Source organism: Morchella sextelata (genome assembly GCF_020137385.1).
Source record: "Morchella sextelata strain SCLS chromosome Unknown scls_20, whole genome shotgun sequence".
In the NCBI taxonomy this organism is placed as follows: Eukaryota; Fungi; Ascomycota; class Pezizomycetes; order Pezizales; family Morchellaceae; genus Morchella; species Morchella sextelata.
Genome location: NW_025408635.1, coordinates 639028 through 661817, shown reverse-complemented (window position 1 = coordinate 661817; position 22790 = coordinate 639028). Strand labels below are relative to the sequence as shown.

Below are 22790 nucleotides of genomic sequence, written 5' to 3'. Positions count from 1 at the left end.
CTATAGTCTCAGGCGTTGGTCCTTCACGGCCTTGGGGTTCCTTCGATGGAAGTCGCGAACAAGGTCAAGTACCTCCTCGTTCATAGCGTCCATGACTTGGTACGTACAGTCACTCATCGAATAGCCCCGCCATTTCACCAGGTATTCCACTAATCCTCTTCTGCTCTTCCGGCTTCCCACAATACTTTCCACTTCATACAAAACCTCTCCTTCCTTATCGACCTCTTCGGGAGTCGGGGGGCGTTGTTCACGGCCTGGGATACCGCTCTGTCGATAACGTTCCAAGAGTTCAATATGGAACACGTTATGGATTTTGACTTGCGGTGGCAGTTCCAGTTCGCAGGCTCGTTTACCGGCTAGTCGGATAATTTTAAACGGGCCGAGTTTCTTATGATCGAGTTTCTTGGTAGAGCGACGAGTCTTGATGTTGGTCGCATTGAGCATAACCATGTCTCCTACTTTGAAGTTAGGCGGTTCGTCCCTTTTCCGATCGTAGTATTTCCCCATCTTCTCCCTGGTATCTGTTAAGCGAGCCAGAGCGGAATCATGAACTCCTCGGATAAAGTGAGCATACAGGTCACTGGTTGGGTTGACCACTTCAGCTTCCGTCGGCCAGTTGGTTCTTGGATTGTAACCATAATTGGTATAGAACGGAGATTGGCCCGTTGCGGTGGTAACCGAGTTGTTGTAAGCATACTCCGCCAACGGGAGTAGCTCTGCCCAATCATCTTGCTCGTAATTACAGAACGCTCGTAGGTAGTGCTCGAGGGTTTGGTTGACCCGTTCTGTTTGCCCATCGGTCTGAGGGTGGAAAGCCGTACTCATTCTTATCCTCACATCCAACAATTCCATAAGGGATGCCCAAAAACTTGAAGTAAACTTGGCGTCCCTGTCGGAAACTATATCGAGAGGCAGCCCATGGAGTCGCCAGATTTGACCGAGGAATATCTTCGCTAAATCCTGCGCGGTCGTCTCTGCTACTAAGGGAATGAAGTGCGACATCTTCGAGAACCTATCGACTACTACCCAGATTTGATTATATCCCTTTGATTCCGGTAATTGTACGACAAAGTCCATTGATATCGATTGCCAGACAGAATGTGGCGTGGACAGTGGTAGAAGCGCACCGTATTTCTTGTGGCGGCTGGGTTTGTTACGCTGGCACTCGTCACATGACCGAACGTAGTCATCAATCCACTCGTTCATTTTTGGCCAATAGAAGTTGCGCGTAATGAGTTCCAAAGTTTTGTCTTGTCCAAAGTGTCCTGCCACTTTCGAATCGTGTTCTGACTGTGCAATTCGGATCTTGATACGGTCGTCTGCCGGAATGTAGAGTCGGTTCTTATAGAAGAGTAGCCCATCTTTCTCAGCGATATCCTTCATTTCCCCCAGCTTCTCTCCCTGCTCAACTCTCTCTTTCAATCCTACCCATGTCGGGTCTCCCGATGCCGCCTGCCTGACATGATCCAGAAAATTCTTAGACCAGTCAATCACCCCCTTGGAGGCAAGCGACACCACTGATACCACAAACTCTTCCTCCGCCAACTGTCCGGGCTTAAAGAACCTGTCTATCGGCTGTTTCCCAAGCGTGCCTCCCCCTTCAGGACGGTACTCCGGCCGTCGCGATAGTGCATCTGCCTTCCCATTTTTGGTTCCCGGGCGGTAAATAATCTTAAAGTCAAATTCCGCCAAAGACTCAGCCCATCTTGCCTGTCGTCGGTTAAGAACCTTGGTTGTTGAAAAATATTCCAAGTTCTTATGATCCGTGTAGACGAGGACCGTTTGACTAGGTCCTTCGAGGTAGTGACGCCATTGCTTGAAGGCCGACACAATTCCTAGCATCTCCTTATCCCAGACGTCGTAGTTGAGTTCCGCTGGGTTAAGCTTTCGAGAATAAAAGGCAACAGGGTGAGTCTTTCCGTCAATAACCTGGGATAAAATTGCGGCGATAGCAAAATCACTTGCGTCCGTTTCCACGATAGTCTGGCGATCTGGAGAGAAGTGTACCAAGATCGGCGCAGACGTAAACAGGGTTTTGAGTTTTTCGAAGGCTGCTTGGGCCGTCATAGACCAGACAAAGTTCTTAGCATCACCCCTGAGACAATCGGTAATGGGTTTACAGACCCCGGAGAAATTGTGGATAAACCTTCTGTAGAAGTTGACAAAGCCCATGAAGATCTGTACTTCCTTAACGCTACGCGGGGCTTGCCAATTCGTAACAGACATAACCTTATCCAGTGCCATGGTGACGCCTGCTGGGGCAAGGATGTATCCGAGGAACTCGATTTCGGTTAGCTCGAAGAACGATTTCTTCGGGTTGGCGACCAGGTTGTATTCTTGTAGCCTGCTAAGTACTTTGCCGACCAGCTCCCTGTGTTCCTCTCGAGACTTGCTATATATTAGGATATCATCAAGGTATACTACTACACCTTGATCCAAAAATTCCCTCAGCGCATCATTCATCATGTTCTGGAAGGTCGCCGGCGCATTTGCCAGCCCAAAAGGCATGACGAGGTACTCAAAATGCCCGTACCGCGTACGAAAGGCTGTCTTCCACTCGTCACCGTCTTTGATCCTGATGAGGTTGTAACCTTCTTTCAGGTCAATCTTCGAGAAGATAACCGCGCCTGCTACTCGATCTCGCAGCTCGTCCATAAGCGGTAGAGGATACCTGTTCTTAATGGACACTCGGTTAAGTCCACGGTAGTCAACGCAAAGTCGCAGACTACCATCCTTTTTCTTCACAAATAGGATTGGGGCTCCTGCAGGGGATTTGCTCGGCCTAATCTTTCCCAATCGCAACATTTTGTCCAGGTATTCCCGAAGCACCTTTAGTTCGACTTCGGATAGGGAGTAAACGGGTCCCCATGGTGGCTGCTTCCCTGGTTCGAGATCTATCGCATGGTCGTAAGATCGATGCGGTGGTACTTTGTCGGCTTCCGATGGTAGGAAGACTTTAAGGAACCCATGGAGCCAAGAGGGAAGAGTTTCGCGGAGGTTGACCGATTCATCTTCCAAGAGACAGATGCTACCGATGAATTGGGCCTCCGGATCGTCCAGTACACCCTCGTCCATTTCTATTTGAGGTTCCTTGTCAGTGAAGCAACGACTCTTACAGTTCTCACCCTCGTAGGAAACTTCCCCATTTGCCCCTATAACCGGCTTGTGTTCTTTCAACCACCAGTTCGGTAGTATCGCATCGATGCCAAGTGGGAGAGGGGCGATCTCGAATGACAACTGTGTTTGATGCCCCCTTGACATTATAATTAACGGTTGTGTAAAGGCGTGTCCCGTGCCCTTCATAACTTCTCCCGTAAATCCAAATACCCGGGCCGGGACGTCTCGTTTCACCTTCGGGACCTCAAAACTATCAACAAAAACCGCAGAGAAAACAGGACCAGTTGCACCAGTATCCAACAACACCTTACAAGGTAAACATTTTTCCGCAAAACAAAGGAACTGATTAACGATAGGTCGAGGGCCGTGAATAGGTTCCTCCAAAATCTTCTGTTTTTTCTCCGGTTGGGACGCTCTCCCTTCCTGCCTTTTTCTTTTCATATTTTTTTTGTTGTTTTCCGTCAGTGATAACATAGCAATCTGGGGATACTCCTGACCTGACTCATCAGAGTCCCCTTTTAAAAATCCTCGTCGAAATCCATCTCAGATTCCGATCCGCGTTCTCGCACAAACGCTTGCCCACTGGTGTACTCCGCAGCAGCCGTAGCAGCCGGCTTTCTAGCACGGTGCCTCATACGCTTTCTCTGAGGTTGGGGTTCCGGTGGTTCCATATCGTGGTCGCCATCGTCATCGCGGGTACGCTTTCGGGAGAAAGAGGAGATAGATGCACTGCTGTTAGCATCTGAACGACACCACTTCCAAAGATGACCCTTTCGGCCACATCGTACACAGGCTCCATCGGTCTTTCGCTGTTCTCGGACCGGCTGTGGAACTCCTTTGGTGGCTTCGTCGTAGTCGTGGTATATTGGCTTGTTCCCCGACTTGTTCTTGCTAGTGCTCTTCTTATCTTGCCCTTTTTCCTTCTCCTCAGTCTGAGCCCTCCCCTTGATCTTAAACCCCGTCTCCTTTTGCCGCGAGTTCCCACCATTATTCGGCTCCTTTCCTCTCGACTCCGCTTTCCCCAACATCTTCATCTGCTCTTGATAAGCCTCATGAGCCTTGCCGGCTCGTTCCAACTGTTGGATGTACTCGGAGTCGTCATCGGTTGGATCGAAGCGTGAGTGGCGCTCCCGGATTTCATTTGGTAGCCCTTGGAGCAGGGCGGCGCGATAGGATGCTCCTTTCATCTGAGCATGCTGGTTCATGATCTCCATTCTCGTCAGGTAGTCCCCGATGTTAGCAGAGTACTTAAACTGCTGCATCTTCATCGCGTTTTCCATAGCCTCCTGAGTGCTTAAGAAGCGTTTCCTGATCTCCTGACGGAACCGAGTCCAAGTAGCGTAGTCCGCGGCTGCCGGTCCTAGCATCTTGGTCTCGATATATTCCATAAACCATTCCTTTGCCAACCCACACGTATACGTCCCAGCGAACAGCACCTTGTTTCTGTCCGTTCGGAACTTCTTGGGCTTCTGCTCGAAGTAGATCTCGCACTCCATGAGCCAATGCCGCAGGTTATGCTTCCTGGCATTATCGAACTCAAAGGGTATTTTGGCGAGCGAATCTACCATATCGTCGTCTTCAGGCGGCGCCGAATTCCGGTTCCCACCTCGGTTCCTTCTCCAATTCTTCCGACCGTGCGACCATTCACTGTTATCGTCGTCATCGTCGTCGGAAGGTTCTGGGTCTCCCCCAACGTTTCCTCTTGGTGGGTTTTGTGGAGGCTGATTTCCACCATTCCCACCAACTGGAGCAGCTCCCACCGGTCCTCTGCCACTATTGCCCTGCACTGGGCCGGCATCCTCCGGTTGCCTGCCTCCATTTCCTCCTACTGGACCAGCGTTTCCTCCTACCGGGCCAGCATTTTCGGGTTTCTTGCCATTGCCAACAGGAACCGTTCGGGGTGCATTCGGGTCTAAGGGAGCACTGGCCACGGAAGGTGCTACTGACAGATGTTGTCGCAGTAGTTCCTCCATCTCGGCTATCCGTTGGTTTCTTTCCGCATCGGACCGCTTGAATTCCGCAAACCAAGCTCGTTGCTCCCCTTTTTCCTGCTCCCGCTCTTCTCTCACCATCCTCAGTTGTCGCTCCGCCTCCTGTAACTGGTTCTGGGTTTGCAGATGACTTTGCTCCAGAACCTTGTGGTCAGCGGCTCGTGCAGCTTCATGTACTTGTTGGACACTGGAGACGAGCTCAAAGAGCGATTCCAGATGTTGTTTTTGGGCAATGGCTTCTTGCCGTACTTTCTTGTCCAGGATTTGCCCACTCCCTTGGACTTGTTCCTGGAGGTTTTGTAGCTGCTGCCAAACGGCCTGTCCAGCTGCACCAAGATACCTCATTTGTGCCTCATGGGTATCCAAAAACTCCTGCATATTCCTCACGAACTGGGCTTGAGCAGAGCGTTTACTCGATTGCCTAGTTTGTGTGGAGGGTCCTCCCGTAATTAGGGGGTCTGGGCTAGCAGCCCTTGATATCACCATAGAATCTTCTCCTCCGGCCTCCTCAGTTACGGCTGAGGTATCTATGAAGTAATTATCCCTTCGGGTAGTCATTATGATAGGGGATAACGATGATAGTTTTTTTTTTTTTTTTTTTTTTCTTTGAGGTGACTTCATTACTCCAAGTGAACTTGTGAGTAACAATATACTGTGAGGGATGCGTACCAGACCACAAGAGTACACTACGCAGAGCTCAGAGTTCGGCTAACAGCTACAAGGGTAGAAGTCCCCAAGGTCTCTTCAGTCAACGTCGAGTATGATTCTCCTTGATCCGATACGGGCCCCGCGAGCTACGTTATCAACAAAGATTCACTAGAGTTAGCGTGTGATGCTCGACCGTCTTCGACGTAATAGTTCAGGTAGAGTTCGAAGTCGCAATAGAATAAAGTATTTCCAAAAGTATAGTCAAATAAAGTTGTAACTCGCGTATCAACGATTTATATTGTTAAGACTCTGATTTCGCCGATGATGGTTTGGCTAGTCAGTGAATGACACAGTATTTATATCCCTCGCTTATGTCTCGAGGACCCAGTCTACTAATAATACAGAATACACTCGGGGCTCGCCCGAGACCCTGAAAAACAACCAAGAACATTTAACTCCTAAATCCGTAACCCAAACTCCTAAACCCGCTAAAACCCCTCAACCTATTTATCCACTCTAATGTACGTTTCCCTGTCGATGTTTCTTCTCCATCGGCCGTCTGGTGGATAATCGTCAGTGTCGGCTATTCGGAGGTCTCGGACGGCAAGGCTACCTACTCAGGCCTCTTCCCACATCGCTTTCCCACATAGCAGAGTCCTCTCATGCCCACAGGTACCACCGATAGGTACTCGGTCGGCTGGCAGCTTGCGCCGATTCGCTCCGAGCGGTCCGATCTTCGATCCGATTGATTCCAGCTGTCCCTCATATATCCACCGTTACCAAAACACTCCCCTCCGGCGGTTTGACGCTCCGGGGGTTATTATTGGGGTCGAAAACGTGTTTTTTATGACTCCGTGTTTTGATCGTATATTGGTCGCACCACACTCCGCGAGTGCGGTCCAGAGACGACATTAGCGTACAGAGGGTATTGGAGTATCTACTGGCCTTTTTTCTCACTTCCGTAAATGCTTGGCATGCCCGTAACAGAAACATAGTCGGATGCATCAGTTTCTATTACGATTTTCCGATTCGGATCAAAGTGCGCTAGTATGGGTGCCGTTGTGAACATCTTTTTCAATGTCTGGAATGCCTCCTCCCTCTCATCCGTCCATTCGAATTTAACATTTTTCTTGGTCAAAGCCGTGAGCGGAGCAACAATTTTTGAATATCCTAAAATAAAACGCCGATAGAAATTCGCAAATCCCAGGAATACTTGAACATCATGGAGATTCCTTGGTATGGACCACTCCAAAACATCGATAACTTTCTTCGGATCCATTCTATTCCCATCCGGGGTGAGAATAAGGCCGAGATACTTCGTTTCTTGGACCATAAATTCACATTTCTCAGGCTTAAGGTGAACATGATTCTCATCAAGTACCTTCAAAACCTTTTGAATGTGCTCTTTGTGTTCCACCAGGGTTTCCGAGTAGATAAGAATGTCATCTAGGTATGCTGTCACAAATTGGTCGAGGTATGGTCGTAAAATATCATTGATCCAGTGTTGGAACGTGGCAGGGGCATTAGCTAATCCGAACGGCATTACAGTATACTCGAAATGTCCATAACGAGTCCTGAACGCCGTCTTCCATTCGTCTCCCTCGGCGACCCTGATTTGGTTATATCCCCAACGTAGATCCAGCTTGGTATAATATTGCGCTTTTGATAGCTTGGCCAGGGTTTCTTTTAACAATGGTAACGGATAGCGATTCTTAATCGTAATTGCATTAAGGCCTCTATAATCCACACAAAGCCGAAGGGTCCCATCACTTTTCTTTACGAATAGTATGGGTGCTCCCGGTGGCGACTCACTGGCTCGAATGAATCCCTTAGGTAGATTTTCGTCAAGGTATTCTCGTAGTGCTTTCAATTCAACCTGGGATAATCCATATATCGGTCCGTACGGTGGTCGTTTACCTTCCTCCAATACGATCTCAATATCATGTGACGGCCGATATGGTGGAAAGACTGAAGCATCATATTCTTGGAACATATGGAGACGATGGTGGAACTCTTTTGGTACTAGTTGCTTGACGTCGACGGTGGATTTCTCAACTGCTGAAGCGACAACAGTATGATGTTCTGGTAGAGGGATCGATATTCCATGGACAGTGACTGTCGTTCCACTGGATGAACAGTGTTGGCAACAGCTTTGAGAGTCAAAAACAAGTAGATTTTCCTTCGGCCGAATCGTAACATCGTGACGTCGCATCCAAGGTATTCCCATCACAATTGGATAGTGTCCTAGCTTCGTAACAAAACATGATGCAGTTTCCCGATGACCATGGATATCCAGCGACACATTGACAATATGGGTGATCTTTCCTGATTCGATAGGCCTCCCATCCATAACATCTACCTGACGAGGTACTTTAAGGTGTGTCATTGTAAGATTATTATGGCGTACAAAAGATTCATCAATAAAAGCATATCCAGAGGCTCCGGTATCAATAAGGGCATAGGTGGGTATAACAGAGCCAGGATTCTGAGAAACTGAGCAGGTAACGACAAGAGATTCTTCGGACATCTCGTCCTCAGACACAGCAGCAGCAGGGAGAACAGAAACAGGTGGCGGGGCTGGCCCCTTTGGTTTGCCATTTTTTACCAAAGGGGCTGACCTTTTAACGCCGGCTTTTGAGACACTTGTTCAATTGGCTTTTCTCGCCAATTGTTGATGGTACGGGGGTCTTGGGAGCGAGGGGTGAGGTAGCGAGACTTGGAAACATGGCGAGATTGGGTTTTGACTCTAGCGGCAGAAACGGGGACACGGGAGCGAAGATCGGCAATAGTGGCATTGGCTTGAACTTCCCAAGCTTTTGCAACAGAGGTGATGTGAAGAATTTCATCTTCAGCATCAGCGAGGTTCTCGTCGGCAGTGGCGAGACTTTCCTGGTGTAGTGCCAGACGGAACCGAAGCTCTTCTTCTTCAACCTTCGATTCCTCCAGCTCAATCTTCAAAGCAACGATAACCTCGTCGCGACCTCGGATGATTTCGGTAGAATCTTCCTGGGTATCGCACAAGGTTTGCCAAAAATCGGCAGCCTTTTCATTGGCTGCTTCTAGTTCTGTAGTGAGGCCGGCAATGACCTCTTCCTGAGCCGTGTCGATAACGGGTTCTAGTGGCGCGGGGGTGTCAAGAGACTTGGTGAGAGCCTCCAAACACTCAGCAATAAGACTATGAGCCTCCGTAAGTTCTTCGCCGAAGTCTATATCGGCTGGGAGGGGACCATAGGTGATCAGAAATTCTGAAAGACGCTGCAACAGCGTATCCTGAGTGGTGTCGGACATAGTCGCGACCAGAGCTAAGCGTGGTGGTGTTGTATTGGTTGGCGATAAAGGACGCAACCTAAGCGTAACGGGGACTGTGGACGTAGGAACTATGAAGCCAAGGAATACAACCGAGGCGAAGACGTGGACGTAGGAGGTTCGTGGACTATGGACTATGGGGCCGAAGGGTACACCTAAGGCAAGAACGGGGACTGTGGACTATGGACTATGGGTGGTTATACCTGGTTTAGTATACCGGGTAAACCCTATGACGTAGCGCGAACCAAATAGTATTCGTAGCTGTAAAGTACAGAGGTTGCGTAAAGAGAAAAGAGAAAGAAAGAGAAACAAGAAATCACGAGACAACGCCCCCCTTATATATCCATACCCTATCCCAATACTGACTCATACCCTCGCATAACAGAAACAGAAAGAACATAATAGAAACTCGCTTTACTAAACCCAACCACACTACATAATCCTTCTCCCTTGTACCCAGACAACTCACATAGCCAATCCGACTAGCTGCCGTTACAATCACGCCTACTCGAGGTAATCGATGGTAGGCCAGTCAAATCAGGAAAAATTACCCATGTCGCTCGCCTCTCATTAAATATCCATGGCCATCAGGAGACTGCTTTGTTTTTCGTTACCCATCTAAGTCACTATCCGATTGTGATGGGAATGCCTTGGATGCGGCAACATGATGTTACCATTCGACCAAAGGAAAATCTACTCATTTTTAACTCTCGGAACTGCTGTCAACACTGTTCACTCAGTGGAAAGGCGATTACTGTCCATGGCATATCGATCCCCTTACCAGAATTTCATACAGTTGTCAGCTCAGTAGCTGATAAGTCCACCACCGACGTCAAGCAACTCGTACCAAAGGAATTCCACCATCGTCTTCACATGTTTAAAGAATACGATGCCTCAGTCCTTCTGTGAGGGATGCGTACCAGACCACAAGAGTACACTACGCAGAGCTCAGAGTTCGGCTAACAGCTACAAAGGTAGAAGTCTCCAAGGTCTCTTCAGTCAACGCCGAGTATAATTCTCCTTGATCCGATACGGGCCCCGCGAGCTACGTTATCGACAAAGATTCACTAGAGTTAGCGTGTGATGTTCGACCGTCTTCGACGTAATAGTTCTGGTAGAGTTCGAAGTCACGATAGAATAAAGTAATTCCAAAAGTATAGTCAAATAAAGTTGTTACTCGCGTATCAACGATTTATATTGTTAAGACTCTGATTTCGCCGATGATGGTTTGGCTAGTCAGTGAATGACACAGTATTTATATCCCTCGCTTATGTCTCGAGAACCCAGTCTACTAGTAATAGAGAATACACTCGGGGCACGCCCGAGACCCTGAAAAACAACCAAGAACATTTAACTCCTAAGTCCGTAACCCAAACTCCTAAACCCGCTGAAACCCCTCAACCTATTTATCCGCTCTAATGCACGTTTCCCTGTCGATGTTTCTTCTCCATCGGCCGTCTGGTGGATAATCGTCAGCGTCGGCTATCCGGAGGTCTTGGACGGCAAGGCTACCTACTCAGGCCTCTTCCCACATCGCTTTCCCACATAGCAGAGTCCTCTCATGCCCACAGGTACCGCCGATAGGTACTCGGTGGGCTGGCAGCTTGCGCCGATTCGCTCCGAGCGGTCCGATCTTCGATCCGATTGATTCCAGCTGTCCCTCATATATCCACCGGTACCAAAACACTCCCCTCCGGCGGTTTGACGCTCCGGGGGTTATTATTGGGGTCGAAAACGTGTTTTTTAACTAGGAAAACCGCAACTCCGCATTTGGTCGCATATCGATCGTACCGCACCTCGTGGGTGCGAACCGGAGTTGATAGTGGTGTTGCCTTTAGTATCAGAGGGTATTGGGGTATCTACTAGCCTTTTTCTCACTCCCGTAAATACTTGGCATGCCCGTAACACTATACTTGCGTACATCAGTGATCCTATTATGGATTGGTACTCAGTTGGTTTCTCGATTTGGTCTTCCGGTTCGCCTTTGTGAAGGTTGAGGTTCGGTTCGAGTGGTGTGCCAACTGGTTTGCAGTTACTCATTCCAAATTTATCCAGGATCTTGTTGATGTATGCGCGTTGTGATAGCGCGATACCGTTGTTGGTTACCGTTATTTCTATTCCCAGTATGAACTTCGAGTTACCGAGATCCGTACATTCGAAATCTGCCTTGAGTAGTTGTCTGATTTCTTTTCTGAATGGGGAGTCGGGTCCGAATATCATGATGTCGTCTACATACACCGATATGTATAGATGGTGGTTCTTATGTATGAAGACACATGGGTCGAATTTGGCTGGGACGAATCCTTTCCGTTGAAGGGAGTCTGCTAGGCAAGCATACCATTCACGGGGTGATTGTTTTAGTCCGTATATGCATTTCCGAAGTTTACAAACCTTGTTGTCCTGCCTGTAGCCTTCAGGCAGTTCCATGTAGATTTCCTCCTTGAGTACACCATACAGGAAGGCTGACTTGACGTCCATTTGTTGTGGTATCCAACCGTTGTGTGCAGCTAGTGCCAGTAGGAGTCGTAGAGAATCATATCGTGCAACGGGGGCGAAGGTCTCATCGTAGTCTTGGTACTGTACTTGGGTGAAGCCTTTAGCAACGTACCTTGCTTTGTACCGCTCGATTGTTCCGTCCGCGTTGTGTTTCACTTTGAATACCCATTTCCCTTTGACTACTGCTCGGTTGGTTGGTCTGTTGACTATATCCCAGGTATGGGCTTTGTCAAGGGCGTCTTTCTCAGTCTGTATCGCCTTTTTCCATAGGTGTTGATCGTCGCTCTGCATAGCTTGATTGAAAGTGGAAGGTTCTGTTACGAGGTGTATTTGGTAGTTCGGGGGGAGTTCGGATATGTCTCGATATTCCGTGTCTAACTCAGCCCTATAACGTCTGAAGTCTTCTTTGTATTGATCGATTAATTCTTGTTCAGAGGCTTTGTCTCCTGGGCCGTTTTCTTTCACATCTTCGATATAACTTGAAAGTAACTTCTGTTGTTCTACTACCTTTTCGTCATACTCTTTCCTTCGTACTTCCATTTCAATTGCTCTATTTTTTCGCTGGCGTATTCGATCTGATCGTTTTGGAGGTTGTGGTGGTGTACCTTTGGGTGTCGTTGACGCAAGAGGTTTTCCTTTGAATCCTTTGAATGGTACGACTGGTGCTGGAATTTTCTCCCAGTTGTCTCTTGGGTCTCGTGGTTGTCTCATAGGTATGGCAGGTTCTTTTCCCTTGTGTGGTGTAGCCGGTGGTGGTTTTCTAACCTGTTCCGGTGATTCCGGGAACAATCCTGGCATTTCTGTACGGTTCTCTTCGATTGCATTTGACTCGGGTTCTGGATCAGACCTGTCTTCTGATTCGTATCCGTCGTCTGATGGTGCATTTGCCGTTTCTGGTTTCAGGCTGGGGATGAAGTCGAGTTCCACTGAGACTTCCCCTGATTCAGGAGGGGGGAATGTGACGTCCCGACTTTCAATTACCCTATGTTGTGTTCCTATCCAGATACGGTATATTTTATTACTGTCTGAGTATCCAACTATGATTCCTTCATACGCTCGGGGTGCTAGTTTGCTTCCTGCTGGCCTAGAGTTTTCTGGGATGTGGACATAGCATTTTTTACCGAATGGTTGAAGGTGTTGTATACTTGGCTTGGTTCCTTTCAGGGCTTCAAAGGGTCTTTCCCTTAAGCGTACTGTATGGTAGCCTGTTTTTGAGGTAGACAGCTGTTGCGTATGATTCTCCCCATAACGACTTAGGGTGGTCCATGATCATGCACCTGACCATTGTGGTTACCATCCTGTTGAATCGTTCTGCAACTCCATTAGATTCAGGAGTGTATGGGGGAGTCTGTTCATGAACTATTCCTTGTGAATCGAAGTAGTTCGTTATGTCCTTGTTGATGTATTCACCGCCACCATCCGTTCTGAATCTCAGTATTGTTGTGTTATACTGTTTCTCGATTCTTGTAACGTAGTCCTTGATGGCCTTCTTTGCGTCTTCTTTCTGTTTCAGGAGGTATATCCATGCGAAGCAGGTGTAATCATCGATGAAGGACATATAGTACTGAGCTTTTCCTTGTGACTGTATACTGAACTTTCCAGATAGGTCTGAGTGGATTAGTTCAAATGGTCGTTTGGATCTAGTACTAATTGGTGCAGGTTTCTTATGTACGTTTTTTGATAGTGCACATTGGCTGCAGTGGAAACTTTCTGGTTTGGGAGGCAGCCTTTGAATGTCGTGATACAAATTTTCTAGTGTCGCAGGATGGCCTAACGCTTGATGCCATTCATCGTAAGTGGTCAAACGAACTGTATTGCTAACTACTTGTACATTCCAAAGTCCCTTCTCCAATTTTGCTCAAATTATTCCTTTCTTTTCTTTTGTACCCAACTTGCTTCCTCCTCCTGACTCCGTTCTAAATCTCTTTTTGTCGAGCACGGTTTCGGAGACCAATCCCATATTTCCCAAGGTTGGGACCAACAGCACATCGGTGAGGAGTATGGAAGATCTGCTTCCATCGGGAAGGTGGCAGCTGAAACTAGCGCTTCCCATTCCGGTGACAGCGTGGTTGGTTCCATCAGCTGTTCGGACGTTGCCGGTGTGAGGTCGAATGTCGATGAGTTGGTCATACAGATAGTGGTTGTAGAGTCATTTACTACAACCGATGCCGAGTTGTCCTTTCTCCTTCCCTTTCTGTTCTTGTTCTGTTCTTTGAGCTTTCTGCACTCCGTGTACTCGTGGCCTTTGTAAGGCTGTCCCCTTTTCTTGCACCAGGTGCATTCCTTGTCGCTTGTAGTACTCCTGGTATGGAGCACTTTGTTTCCTGTTTGAGGGGCTACCTCATCCAGGTTCTGTAGTCGTTGGCGTACGTCTTCGTAGGTAACATCCTGTTTGGTCTGGATGTTGTCTACAACGTTGCTCATCGATTTGGGTAGCGAGCTTAGGAGGAATGCCGCCATTGCTTCGTTGGATTTGGTGAGGGGTAGGAGAGCCTGAGCGAGTTTGTGGTCTGCGCTTTGGCATCTGGACTTGAGAGTATTCCAGTTCGCATCGAAGGTCGCGAGATGCTCGGTCAGTGATCCGCCTTCTTGCATCTTCGTGTCTAGGACGCGGCTGAGGAGGGTGATCGTGGTGTTGGGTGAGACACGATCGTAGAGATCTTTGAGCGCCTTCCATGCGTAGAATGCATTTTCGGCGGAGACGACTGTTGGTTGTATTTCTTCGCATACAGCAGAGATGAGAAGGCTGTGCATTTGTTTACGAGCCTTCTTTATCTCGGTTTTGCTGAGTTCGGTGTCATTCTCGTCAGGGTTCTCGATGCTCAACGCTTCCCACCAGTCTACAGCATCGAACGTTATCCTCCAGGCACTCGCCCAAGTTTGGTAGTTGGATTGCCCTTGTAGTTTAGGGAGTCCATCAAACTTGAGACGAATGTTACTGGTGGCTGTGGTCTCTGAGGGTTTAGTCTCAGCAGCACTGGATGACGATTCTCCACCTGAAGGCATGATGTTGTATGAAGTGTTGTTGAGTTAAGCGAGGTGGCGATGGTGTAGTGCGGATTCTATTTGGCAGAACCCGGGCTCATAACCTGTGAATTGGAGTGTGGGAGAATAGACGACTTGAGGAGGGTTTGAACACGTGACCTTTGTGAGGAATATGTTTATAGTGCAAAGAAGATACTATTGCGCCGCTGAGTTCCAGCGACAATTGTTGGGAGTTTGTTGCTCCTTATATACAGATAGTTCTTAGTACCACGTGATCCCCTGATTACATAATCCTAGCCCTAAGCCTCCTTGTTCCAACTATGAGTCATCCCTTATACATGAGTAATTACCATACATAACCTGATGTCGCAATGCCATATTTTTACACATGAGAGATTGCCAAAAGTGAGAAATGAACCTGCTATCTCTGTCCGAGACTATGTCATCAGGCAAACCATGGAGTCTCCAAACTTCCTTCAAGAACAGCTTAGCCAAATCTCCCGTTTTATTGAGGGTAGGAAGAGGGATGTAGTGTGCCATTTTTGAAAAGCGGTCCACTATTACCCAGATCTTTGTAAACCCACTAGATTCCGGTAGTCCCACAATGAAGTCCATAGAGATGGAAGTCCATGGCCGATAGGGTATCTCCAACGGTTCGAGCATACCAAACTTCTTATGTCTTGAGGTCTTATTCCTCTGGCAGCTGTCACAGCTCCGGACATATTCCTCAACATCCTTATCCATGTTGGGCCAAAAAAAGTTGTTTTTCACCCGCTCAAGTGTCTTAAATTGGCCAAAATGACCAGCCACCTTAGAGTCATGGGTATCGGACAGTATTTCCATCTGAAGCTTCTTGTCTTTGGGTATATACCATCCATTCTTGTAGAAGATGAGACCGTTCTTGACCGATAAGTTCTGGTCCAAATTTGGTTTCCTTTCAACCAGGGAGCGGTACAATTCCTGCCAGAAACTATCCTCCTTAGCAGCCGTATATAGGCGCTCTAAGAATGTATTCTGCAATTGATTCACCCTGACGGCCGCTAGCTTTGCAGGATCCAGAACCAATTGACCTGGCCTAAAAATGATCTGTGGCTCCGGCTGCAGAGTTTCACCTCCCTCTCCAAGGCGGTGATCCCAGCACCTAGATAGCACATCAGTCTTGCCATTCTTTTCTCCCGGTCTGTAGACAACTTTAAAATTGTAGCCTGCGAGGTCTTCAGACCATCTAGCTTGCCGCCTAGTGAGAACCTTGGTAGAATTAAAGTACTCCAAGTTCTTGTGGTCTGTAAAAACCGTGATTTCTTGCTCACAAGATTTGAGCATGTGTTCCCATTCCCGGAAAGAGCCTACAATAGCTCCCATTTCTTTATCATCAATGTCATAGTTGATCTTGGCAGGGGAGAACTTCTTAGAATAGAATGCCACCGGATGTAGCTTTCCATCGTCCCCATACTGAGAGAGCACCGCTCCCTTGGCAAAATCACTGGCATCTGTCTCGACCACCGTTCTCCTACTAGGGTCAAAATGAAGGAGGATTGGAGCGCTTGTGAACAGCCTCTTGAGTTCTTCAAAGGCCTGCTCATGTGCTGCCGTCCAATACCATTTCTTGTCTTTTTGCAGGAGGTCAGTTAATGGTTTGCAAACTTTACTGAAGCCTTCAATAAAGCGGCAATAGAAGTTTGCAAATCCGAGGAATGCCTGTACTGCCTTGATATTCTCAGGGACCGGGCATTCCTTAACTGCCTCCACCTTGTCTTCTGACATAGATACTCCTTCTTCCGAGATGTGATAGCCTAGGTATTCTACTTCTCGGACATGGAAGGATGTCTTACTGATCGAGGCACAGAGCTCAGCTTCCCTAAGCTTCTGTAAAACTGTTACGGGCATGCCAAGCATTGACGGGAGTGAGAGAAAGGCTAGTAGATACCCCAATACCCTTTGATACTAATGGCAACACCACTATCAACTCCGGTTCGCACCCACGAGGTGTGGTGCGATCGATATGCGACCAAATGCGGAGTTGCGGTTTTCCTAGTTAAAATACACGTTTTCGACCCCAATAATAACCCCCGGAGCGTCAAACCGCCGGAGGGGAGTGTTTTGGTACCGGTGGATATATGAGGGACAGCTGGAATCAATCCGATCGAAGATCGGACCACTCGGAGCGAATCGGCGCAAGCTGCCAGCCGACCGAGTACCTATCGGCGGTACCTGTGGGCATGAGAGGACTCTGCTATGTGGGAAAGCGATGTGGGAAGAGGCCTGAGTAGGTAGCCTTGCCGTCCGAGACCTCCGAATAGCCGACGCTGACGATTATCCACCAGACGGCCGATGGAGAAGAAACATCGACAGGGAAACGTGCATTAGAGTGGATAAATAGGTTGAGGGGTTTCAGCGGATTTAGGAGTTTGGGTTACGGACTTAGGAGTTAAATGTTCTTGGTTGTTTTTCAGGGTCTCGGGCATGCCCCGAGTGTATTCTGTATTATTAGTAGATTGGGTCCTCGAGACATAAGCGAGGGATATAAATACTGTGTCATTCACTGACTAGCCAAACCATCATCGGCGAAATCAGAGTCTTAACAATATAAATCGTTGATACGCGAGTTACAACTTTATTTGACTATACTTTCTGAAATACTTTACTCTATCGTGACTTCGAACTCTACCTGAACTATTACGTCGAAGACGGTCGAACATCAAACGCTAACTCTAGTGAATCTCTGTTGATAACGTAGCTCGCGGGGCCCGTATCGGATCAAGGAGAATCATACTCGACGTTGACTGAAGAGACCTTGGAGACTTCTACCTTTGTAGCTGTTAGCCGAACTCTGAGCTCTGCGTAGTGTACTCTTGTGGTCTGGTACGCATCCCTCACAGTATATTGTTACTCACAAGTTCACTTGGAGTAACGAAGTCACCTCAAAAAAGAAGAACTATCATCATTATCCCTTACCACAATGGCTGGCCGAAGGGATTATTTTGTAGACACCTCGGCCGTAACAGACGAGGCCGCAGAGGACACTATGGTACTATCTGGGGCTGTTAGCCCCGATCCCCTACTCCAGGGAGGACCTTCTACACAAACTAGGTCAACGAGTAAACGCTCTGCTCAAGCCCAGTTTACGAGGTCCATGCAGGAGTTTTTGGATACCCATGAGGCACAAATGAGGTATCTTCGCACAGCTGGACAGGCCGTTTGGCAGCAGCTACAAAACCTCCAGGAACAAGTCCAAGGAAGTGGGCAAATTCTGGACAAGAAAGTACGACAAGAAGCCATCGCCCAGAAGCAACATCTCGAATCGCTCTTTGAGCTCGTCGAAAATGTTCGACAAGAACAGGAAGCCGCACGAGTCGCCGACCACGAGGTTCTGGACCGCAACCATCGAGTTACCCAGAACCAACTGCTGGAGGCGGAACGACAGCTGAGAGTCGCAAGAGAAGAGCGAGAGCAGGAGAAAAGGGAACAGCGAGAACTGTTGGCACAATTCAAGCAGTCTGATGACATAAGAAACCAACGAATAGCCGAGATGGATGAACGTCTACGACAACATTTGTCGGTAGTGCCCTCCATGGTGAGTATTCCCTTGGACCCTAATGCACCCCAAACGGTTCCTGTTGGCAATGGCAAGAATCCCGAAAATGCTGGCCCAGTAGGAGGAAATGCTGGCCCAGTAGCAGGAAATGCTGGCCCAGTAGTAGGAAATGCTGGTCCCGTAGGGGGAAATAGTGGCAGGAAACCGGTGAGAGCTGCCCCCGTCGGTGGGAATGGTGGAAATCAACCTCCCCAGAACCCACCAAGAGGAAATGTTGGGGGAGACCCAGAACCTGCCGCCGACGATGACGACGATAACAGTGAATGGTCGTACGGTCGAAAGAACTGGAGAACGAACCGAGGCGGGAACCGGAATTCGGCGCCGCCTGAAGACGAGGATATGGTAGATTCGCTCGCCAAAATACCCTTTGAGTTCGATAATGCCCGGAAGCATAACCTGCGACATTGGCTCATGGAGTGCGAGATCTACTTTGAGCAGAAACCAAAGAAATTCCGAACGGACAGGAACAAGGTACTGTTCGCTGGAACATATACGTGTGGGTTGGCGAAGAAATGGTTTATGGAGTACATCGAGACCAAGATGCTAGGACCAGCAGCCGCAGACTACGCTACTTGGACTCGGTTCCGTCAGGAGATCAGGAAACGCTTCTTAAGCACGCAGGAGGCTATGGAGAATGCGATGAAGATGCAGCAGTTTAAGTACTCTGCTAACATCGGGGACTACCTGACGAGAATGGAGATCATGAACCAGCATGCTCAGATGAAAGGAGCATCCTATCGTGCCGCCCTGCTCCAAGGGCTACCAAATGAAATCCGGGAGCGCCACTCACGCTTCGATCCAACCGATGACGACTCCGAGTACATCCAACAGTTGGAACGAGCCGGCAAGGCTCACGAGGCTTATCAAGAGCAGATGAAGATGTTGGGGAAAGTGGAGTCGAAGGGAAGGGAATCGAACAACGGTGGGAACTCGCGGCAGAAGGAGAAGGGGTTCAAGATCAAGGGGAGGGCTCAGACTGAGGAGAAAGAAAAAGGGCAAGATAAGAAGAGCACCAGCAAGAACAAGTCAGGGAATAAGCCAATATACCACGACTACGACGAAGCCACCAAAGGAGTTCCACAGCCGGTCCGAGAACAGCGAAAGACCGATGGAGCCTGTGTGCGATGTGGCCGAAAGGGTCATCTTTGGAAATGGTGTCGTTCAGATGCTAACAGCAGTGCATCTATCTCCTCTTTCTCCCGAAAGCGTACCCGCGATGACGATGGTGACCACGACATGGAACCACCGGAACCCCAACCTCAGAAAAAAGGAATGAGGCACCGTGCTAGGAAGCCGGCTGCTATGGCTGCGGCAGAGTACACCAATGGGCAAGCGTTTGTGCGAGAACGCGGATCGGAATCTGAGATGGATTTCGATGAGGATTGTTAAAAGGGGACTCTGATGAGTCAGGTCAGGAGTATCCCCAGATTGCTATGTTATCACTGACGGAAAACAACAAAAAAAATATGAAAAGAAAAAGGCAGGAAGGGAGAGCGTCCCAACCGGAGAAAAAACAGAAAATTTTGGAGGAACCTATTCATGGTCCTCGACCTATCGTTAATCAGTTCCTTTCTTTTGCGGAAAAATGTTTACCTTGTAAGGTGTTGTTGGATACTGGTGCAACTGGTCCTGTTTTGTCTGCTGTTTTTGTTGATAGTTTTGAGGTCCCGAAGGTGAAACGAGACGTCCCAGCCCGGGTATTTGGATTTACGGGAGAAGTTATGAAGGGCACGGGACACGCCTTTACACAACCATTAATTATAATGTCAAGGGGGCATCAAACGCAACTATCATTCGAGATCGCCCCTCTCCCGCCTGGCATCGATGCGATACTACCGAACTGGTGGTTGAAACAACACAAACCGGTTATAGGGGCAAATGGGGAAGTTTCCTAAGATGGTAAGAACTGTAAGAGTCAATGCTTCACTGACAAGGAACCTCAAATAGAAATGAACGAGGGTGTATTGGACGATCCGGAGGCTCAATTCATCGGTAGCATTTGTCTTTTGGAAGATGAATCGGTCAACCTCCGTGAAACTCTTCCCTCTTGGCTCCATGGGTTCCTTAAAGTCTTCCTACCATCGGAAGCGGACAAATTACCACCGCATCGATCTTACGACCATGCGATAGATCTCGAGCCAGGAAAGCAGCCACCATGGGGACCCGTTTACTCCCTATCCGAAGTCGAACTGAAGGTGCTTCGGGAGTACCTGGACAAAATGTTGCGATTGGGAAAGATTAGGCCGAGCAAATCCCCAGCGGGAGCCCCAATCCTATTTGTGAAGAAGAAGGACGGTAGTCTGCGACTTTGCGTTGACTACCGTGGACTTAACCGTGTGTCCATCAAGAACAGGTATCCACTACCGCTTATGGACGAGCTGCGAGATCGAGTAGCAGGCGCGGTTATCTTCTCGAAGATTGACCTGAAGGAAGGTTACAACCTCATCAGGATCAAAGACGGCGACGAGTGGAAGACAGCCTTTCGTACCCGGTACGGGCATTTTGAGTACCTCGTCATGCCTTTTGGGCTGGCAAATGCGCCGGCGACCTTCGAGAATATGATGAATGATGCGCTGAGGGAATTCCTGGATCAAGGTGTAGTAGTATACCTTGATGATATCCTAATATATAGCAAGTCTCGAGAGGAACACAGGGAGCTGGTCGGCAAAGTACTTAGCAGGCTACAAGAATACAACCTGGTCGCCAACCCGAAGAAATCGTTCTTCGAGCTCACCGAAATCGAGTTCCTCGGATACATCCTTGCCCCAGCAGGCGTCACCATGGCACTGGATAAGGTCATGTCTGTTACGAATTGGCAAGCCCCGCGCAGTGTTAAAGAAGTACAGATCTTCATGGGCTTTGCCAACTTCTACAGAAGGTTTATCCACAATTTCTCCGGGGTCTGTAAACCCATTACCGATTGTCTCAGGGGTGATGCTAAGAACTTTGTCTGGTCTATGACGGCCCAAGCAGCCTTCGAAAAACTCAAAACCCTGTTTAAGTCTGCGCCGATCTTGGTACACTTCTCTCCAGATCGCCAGACTATCGTGGAAACGGACGCAAGTGATTTTGCTATCGCCGCAATTCTATCCCAGGTTATTGACGGAAAGACTCACCCTGTTGCCTTCTATTCTCGAAAACTTAACCCAGCGGAACTCAACTACGACGTCTGGGATAAGGAGATGTTGGGAATTGTGTCAGCCTTCAAGCAATGGCGTCACTACCTCGAAGGACCTAGCCGAACGGTTCTCGTCTATACGGATCACAAGAACTTGGAATATTTTTCAACAACCAAGGTTCTTAACCGACGACAGGCAAGGTGGGCTGAGTCTTTGGCGGAATTTGACTTTAAGATTATTTACCGCCCGGGAACCAAAAATGGGAAGGCAGATGCACTATCGCGACGGCCGGAGTACCGTCCTGAAGGGGGAGGCACGCTTGGGAAACAGCCGATAGACAGGTTCTTTAAGCCCGGACAGTTGGCGGAGGAAGAGTTTGTGGTATCAGCGGTGTCGCTTGCCTCCAAGGGGGTGATTGACTGGTCTAAGAATTTTCTGTATCATGTCAGCCAGGCGGCATCGGGAGACCCGACATGGGTAGGACTGACAGAGAGAGTTGAGCAAGGGGAGAAGCTGGGGGAATTGAAGGATATCGCTGAGAAAGACGGTCTACTATTCTATAAGAACCGACTTTACATTCCGGCAGACGACCGTATCAAGATCCGAATCGCACAGGCAGAACACCACTCGAAGGTGGCAGGACATTTTGGACAAGATAAAACTTTGGAACTCATTACGCGCAACTTCTATTGGCCAAAAATGAACGAGTGGATTGATGACTACGTTCGGTCATGTGACGAGTGCCAACGCAACAAACCCAGCCGCCATAAGAAATACGGTGCGCTTCTACCACTGTCCACACCCCATTCTGTCTGGCAATCGATATCAATGGACTTCGTCGTGCAATTACCGGAATCAAAAGGATACAATCAAATCTGGGTAGTAGTCGATAGGTTCTCGAAAATGTCGCACTTCATCCCCCTAGTAGCAGAAACGACCGCGCAAGATTTAGCGAAGATATTCCTCGGTCAAATCTGGCGACTCCATGGGCTGCCTCTTGATATAGTTTCCGACAGGGACGCCAAGTTTACTTCAAGCTTTTGGGCATCCCTTATGGAATTATTGGACGTGAGGATAAGAATGAGTACGGCTTTCCACCCTCAGACCGATGGGCAAACAGAGCGGGTTAATCAAACCCTCGAGCACTACCTGCGAGCGTTCTGCAACTACGAGCAAGATGATTGGGCAGAGCTACTCCCGTTGGCGGAGTATGCTTACAACAACTCGGTCACCACCGCCACGGCCAATCTCCGTTCTATACCAATTACGGTTACAATCCAAGAACCAACTGGCCGACGGAAGCCGAAGTGGTCAACCCAACAAGTGACCTGTATGCTCACTTCATACGAGGAGTTCACGACTCTGCTCTCGCTCGCTTAACAGATACCAGGGAGAAGATGGGGAAATACTATGATCAGAAAAGGGACGAACCGCCGAACTTTAAGATAGGCGACATGGTCATGCTCAATGCGGCCAATATCAAGACACGTCGTTCCACCAAAAAGCTCGATCATAAGAAACTCGGTCCGTTCA

At 48.5% G+C, this 22790-nt stretch overlaps 9 protein-coding genes across 9 annotated transcripts; 4 read left to right on the top strand and 5 right to left on the bottom strand.

The window, feature by feature from the left end:
* On the bottom strand, positions 1-3558 carry H6S33_006383 (uncharacterized protein; the record flags this gene model as incomplete). The annotated part of the gene is made up of 1 exon (XM_044837727.1): positions 1-3558. The coding sequence occupies one exon, from the start codon at positions 3556-3558 to the stop codon at positions 1-3; it is 3558 nt and encodes a 1185-aa protein (XP_044689910.1).
* Positions 3559-3635: 77 nt separating this feature from the next.
* H6S33_006382 (uncharacterized protein) lies at positions 3636-5666 on the bottom strand (the record flags this gene model as incomplete). Its single annotated transcript, XM_044837726.1, has 1 exon — positions 3636-5666. One exon carries the CDS (start codon positions 5664-5666, stop codon positions 3636-3638), a length of 2031 nt encoding a protein of 676 aa, XP_044689909.1.
* Positions 5667-9707: 4041 nt separating this feature from the next.
* H6S33_006381 (uncharacterized protein) lies at positions 9708-9971 on the top strand (the record flags this gene model as incomplete). Its single annotated transcript, XM_044837725.1, has 1 exon — positions 9708-9971. The coding sequence occupies one exon, from the start codon at positions 9708-9710 to the stop codon at positions 9969-9971; it is 264 nt and encodes an 87-aa protein (XP_044689908.1).
* A 752-nt stretch (positions 9972-10723) lies between these two features.
* Positions 10724-13116, bottom strand: H6S33_006380 (uncharacterized protein; the record flags this gene model as incomplete). Its single annotated transcript, XM_044837724.1, has 3 exons — positions 10724-10894; positions 10953-12652; positions 12753-13116. 3 exons carry the CDS (start codon positions 13114-13116, stop codon positions 10724-10726), a joined length of 2235 nt encoding a protein of 744 aa, XP_044689907.1.
* A 305-nt stretch (positions 13117-13421) lies between these two features.
* H6S33_006379 (uncharacterized protein) lies at positions 13422-14564 on the bottom strand (the record flags this gene model as incomplete). Its single annotated transcript, XM_044837722.1, has 1 exon — positions 13422-14564. The coding sequence occupies one exon, from the start codon at positions 14562-14564 to the stop codon at positions 13422-13424; it is 1143 nt and encodes a 380-aa protein (XP_044689906.1).
* A 297-nt stretch (positions 14565-14861) lies between these two features.
* H6S33_006378 (uncharacterized protein) lies at positions 14862-16439 on the bottom strand (the record flags this gene model as incomplete). The annotated part of the gene is made up of 1 exon (XM_044837721.1): positions 14862-16439. The coding sequence occupies one exon, from the start codon at positions 16437-16439 to the stop codon at positions 14862-14864; it is 1578 nt and encodes a 525-aa protein (XP_044689905.1).
* Positions 16440-17502: 1063 nt separating this feature from the next.
* On the top strand, positions 17503-19527 carry H6S33_006377 (uncharacterized protein; the record flags this gene model as incomplete). Its single annotated transcript, XM_044837720.1, has 1 exon — positions 17503-19527. The coding sequence occupies one exon, from the start codon at positions 17503-17505 to the stop codon at positions 19525-19527; it is 2025 nt and encodes a 674-aa protein (XP_044689904.1).
* Positions 19528-19604: 77 nt separating this feature from the next.
* H6S33_006376 (uncharacterized protein) lies at positions 19605-20024 on the top strand (the record flags this gene model as incomplete). The annotated part of the gene is made up of 1 exon (XM_044837719.1): positions 19605-20024. A coding segment is annotated over one exon (420 nt), but the record flags the coding sequence as incomplete, so codon positions are not given.
* Positions 20025-20072: 48 nt separating this feature from the next.
* H6S33_006375 (uncharacterized protein) lies at positions 20073-22587 on the top strand (the record flags this gene model as incomplete). The annotated part of the gene is made up of 1 exon (XM_044837718.1): positions 20073-22587. A coding segment is annotated over one exon (2515 nt), but the record flags the coding sequence as incomplete, so codon positions are not given.
* Between the last annotated feature and the right edge of the window lie 203 nt (positions 22588-22790).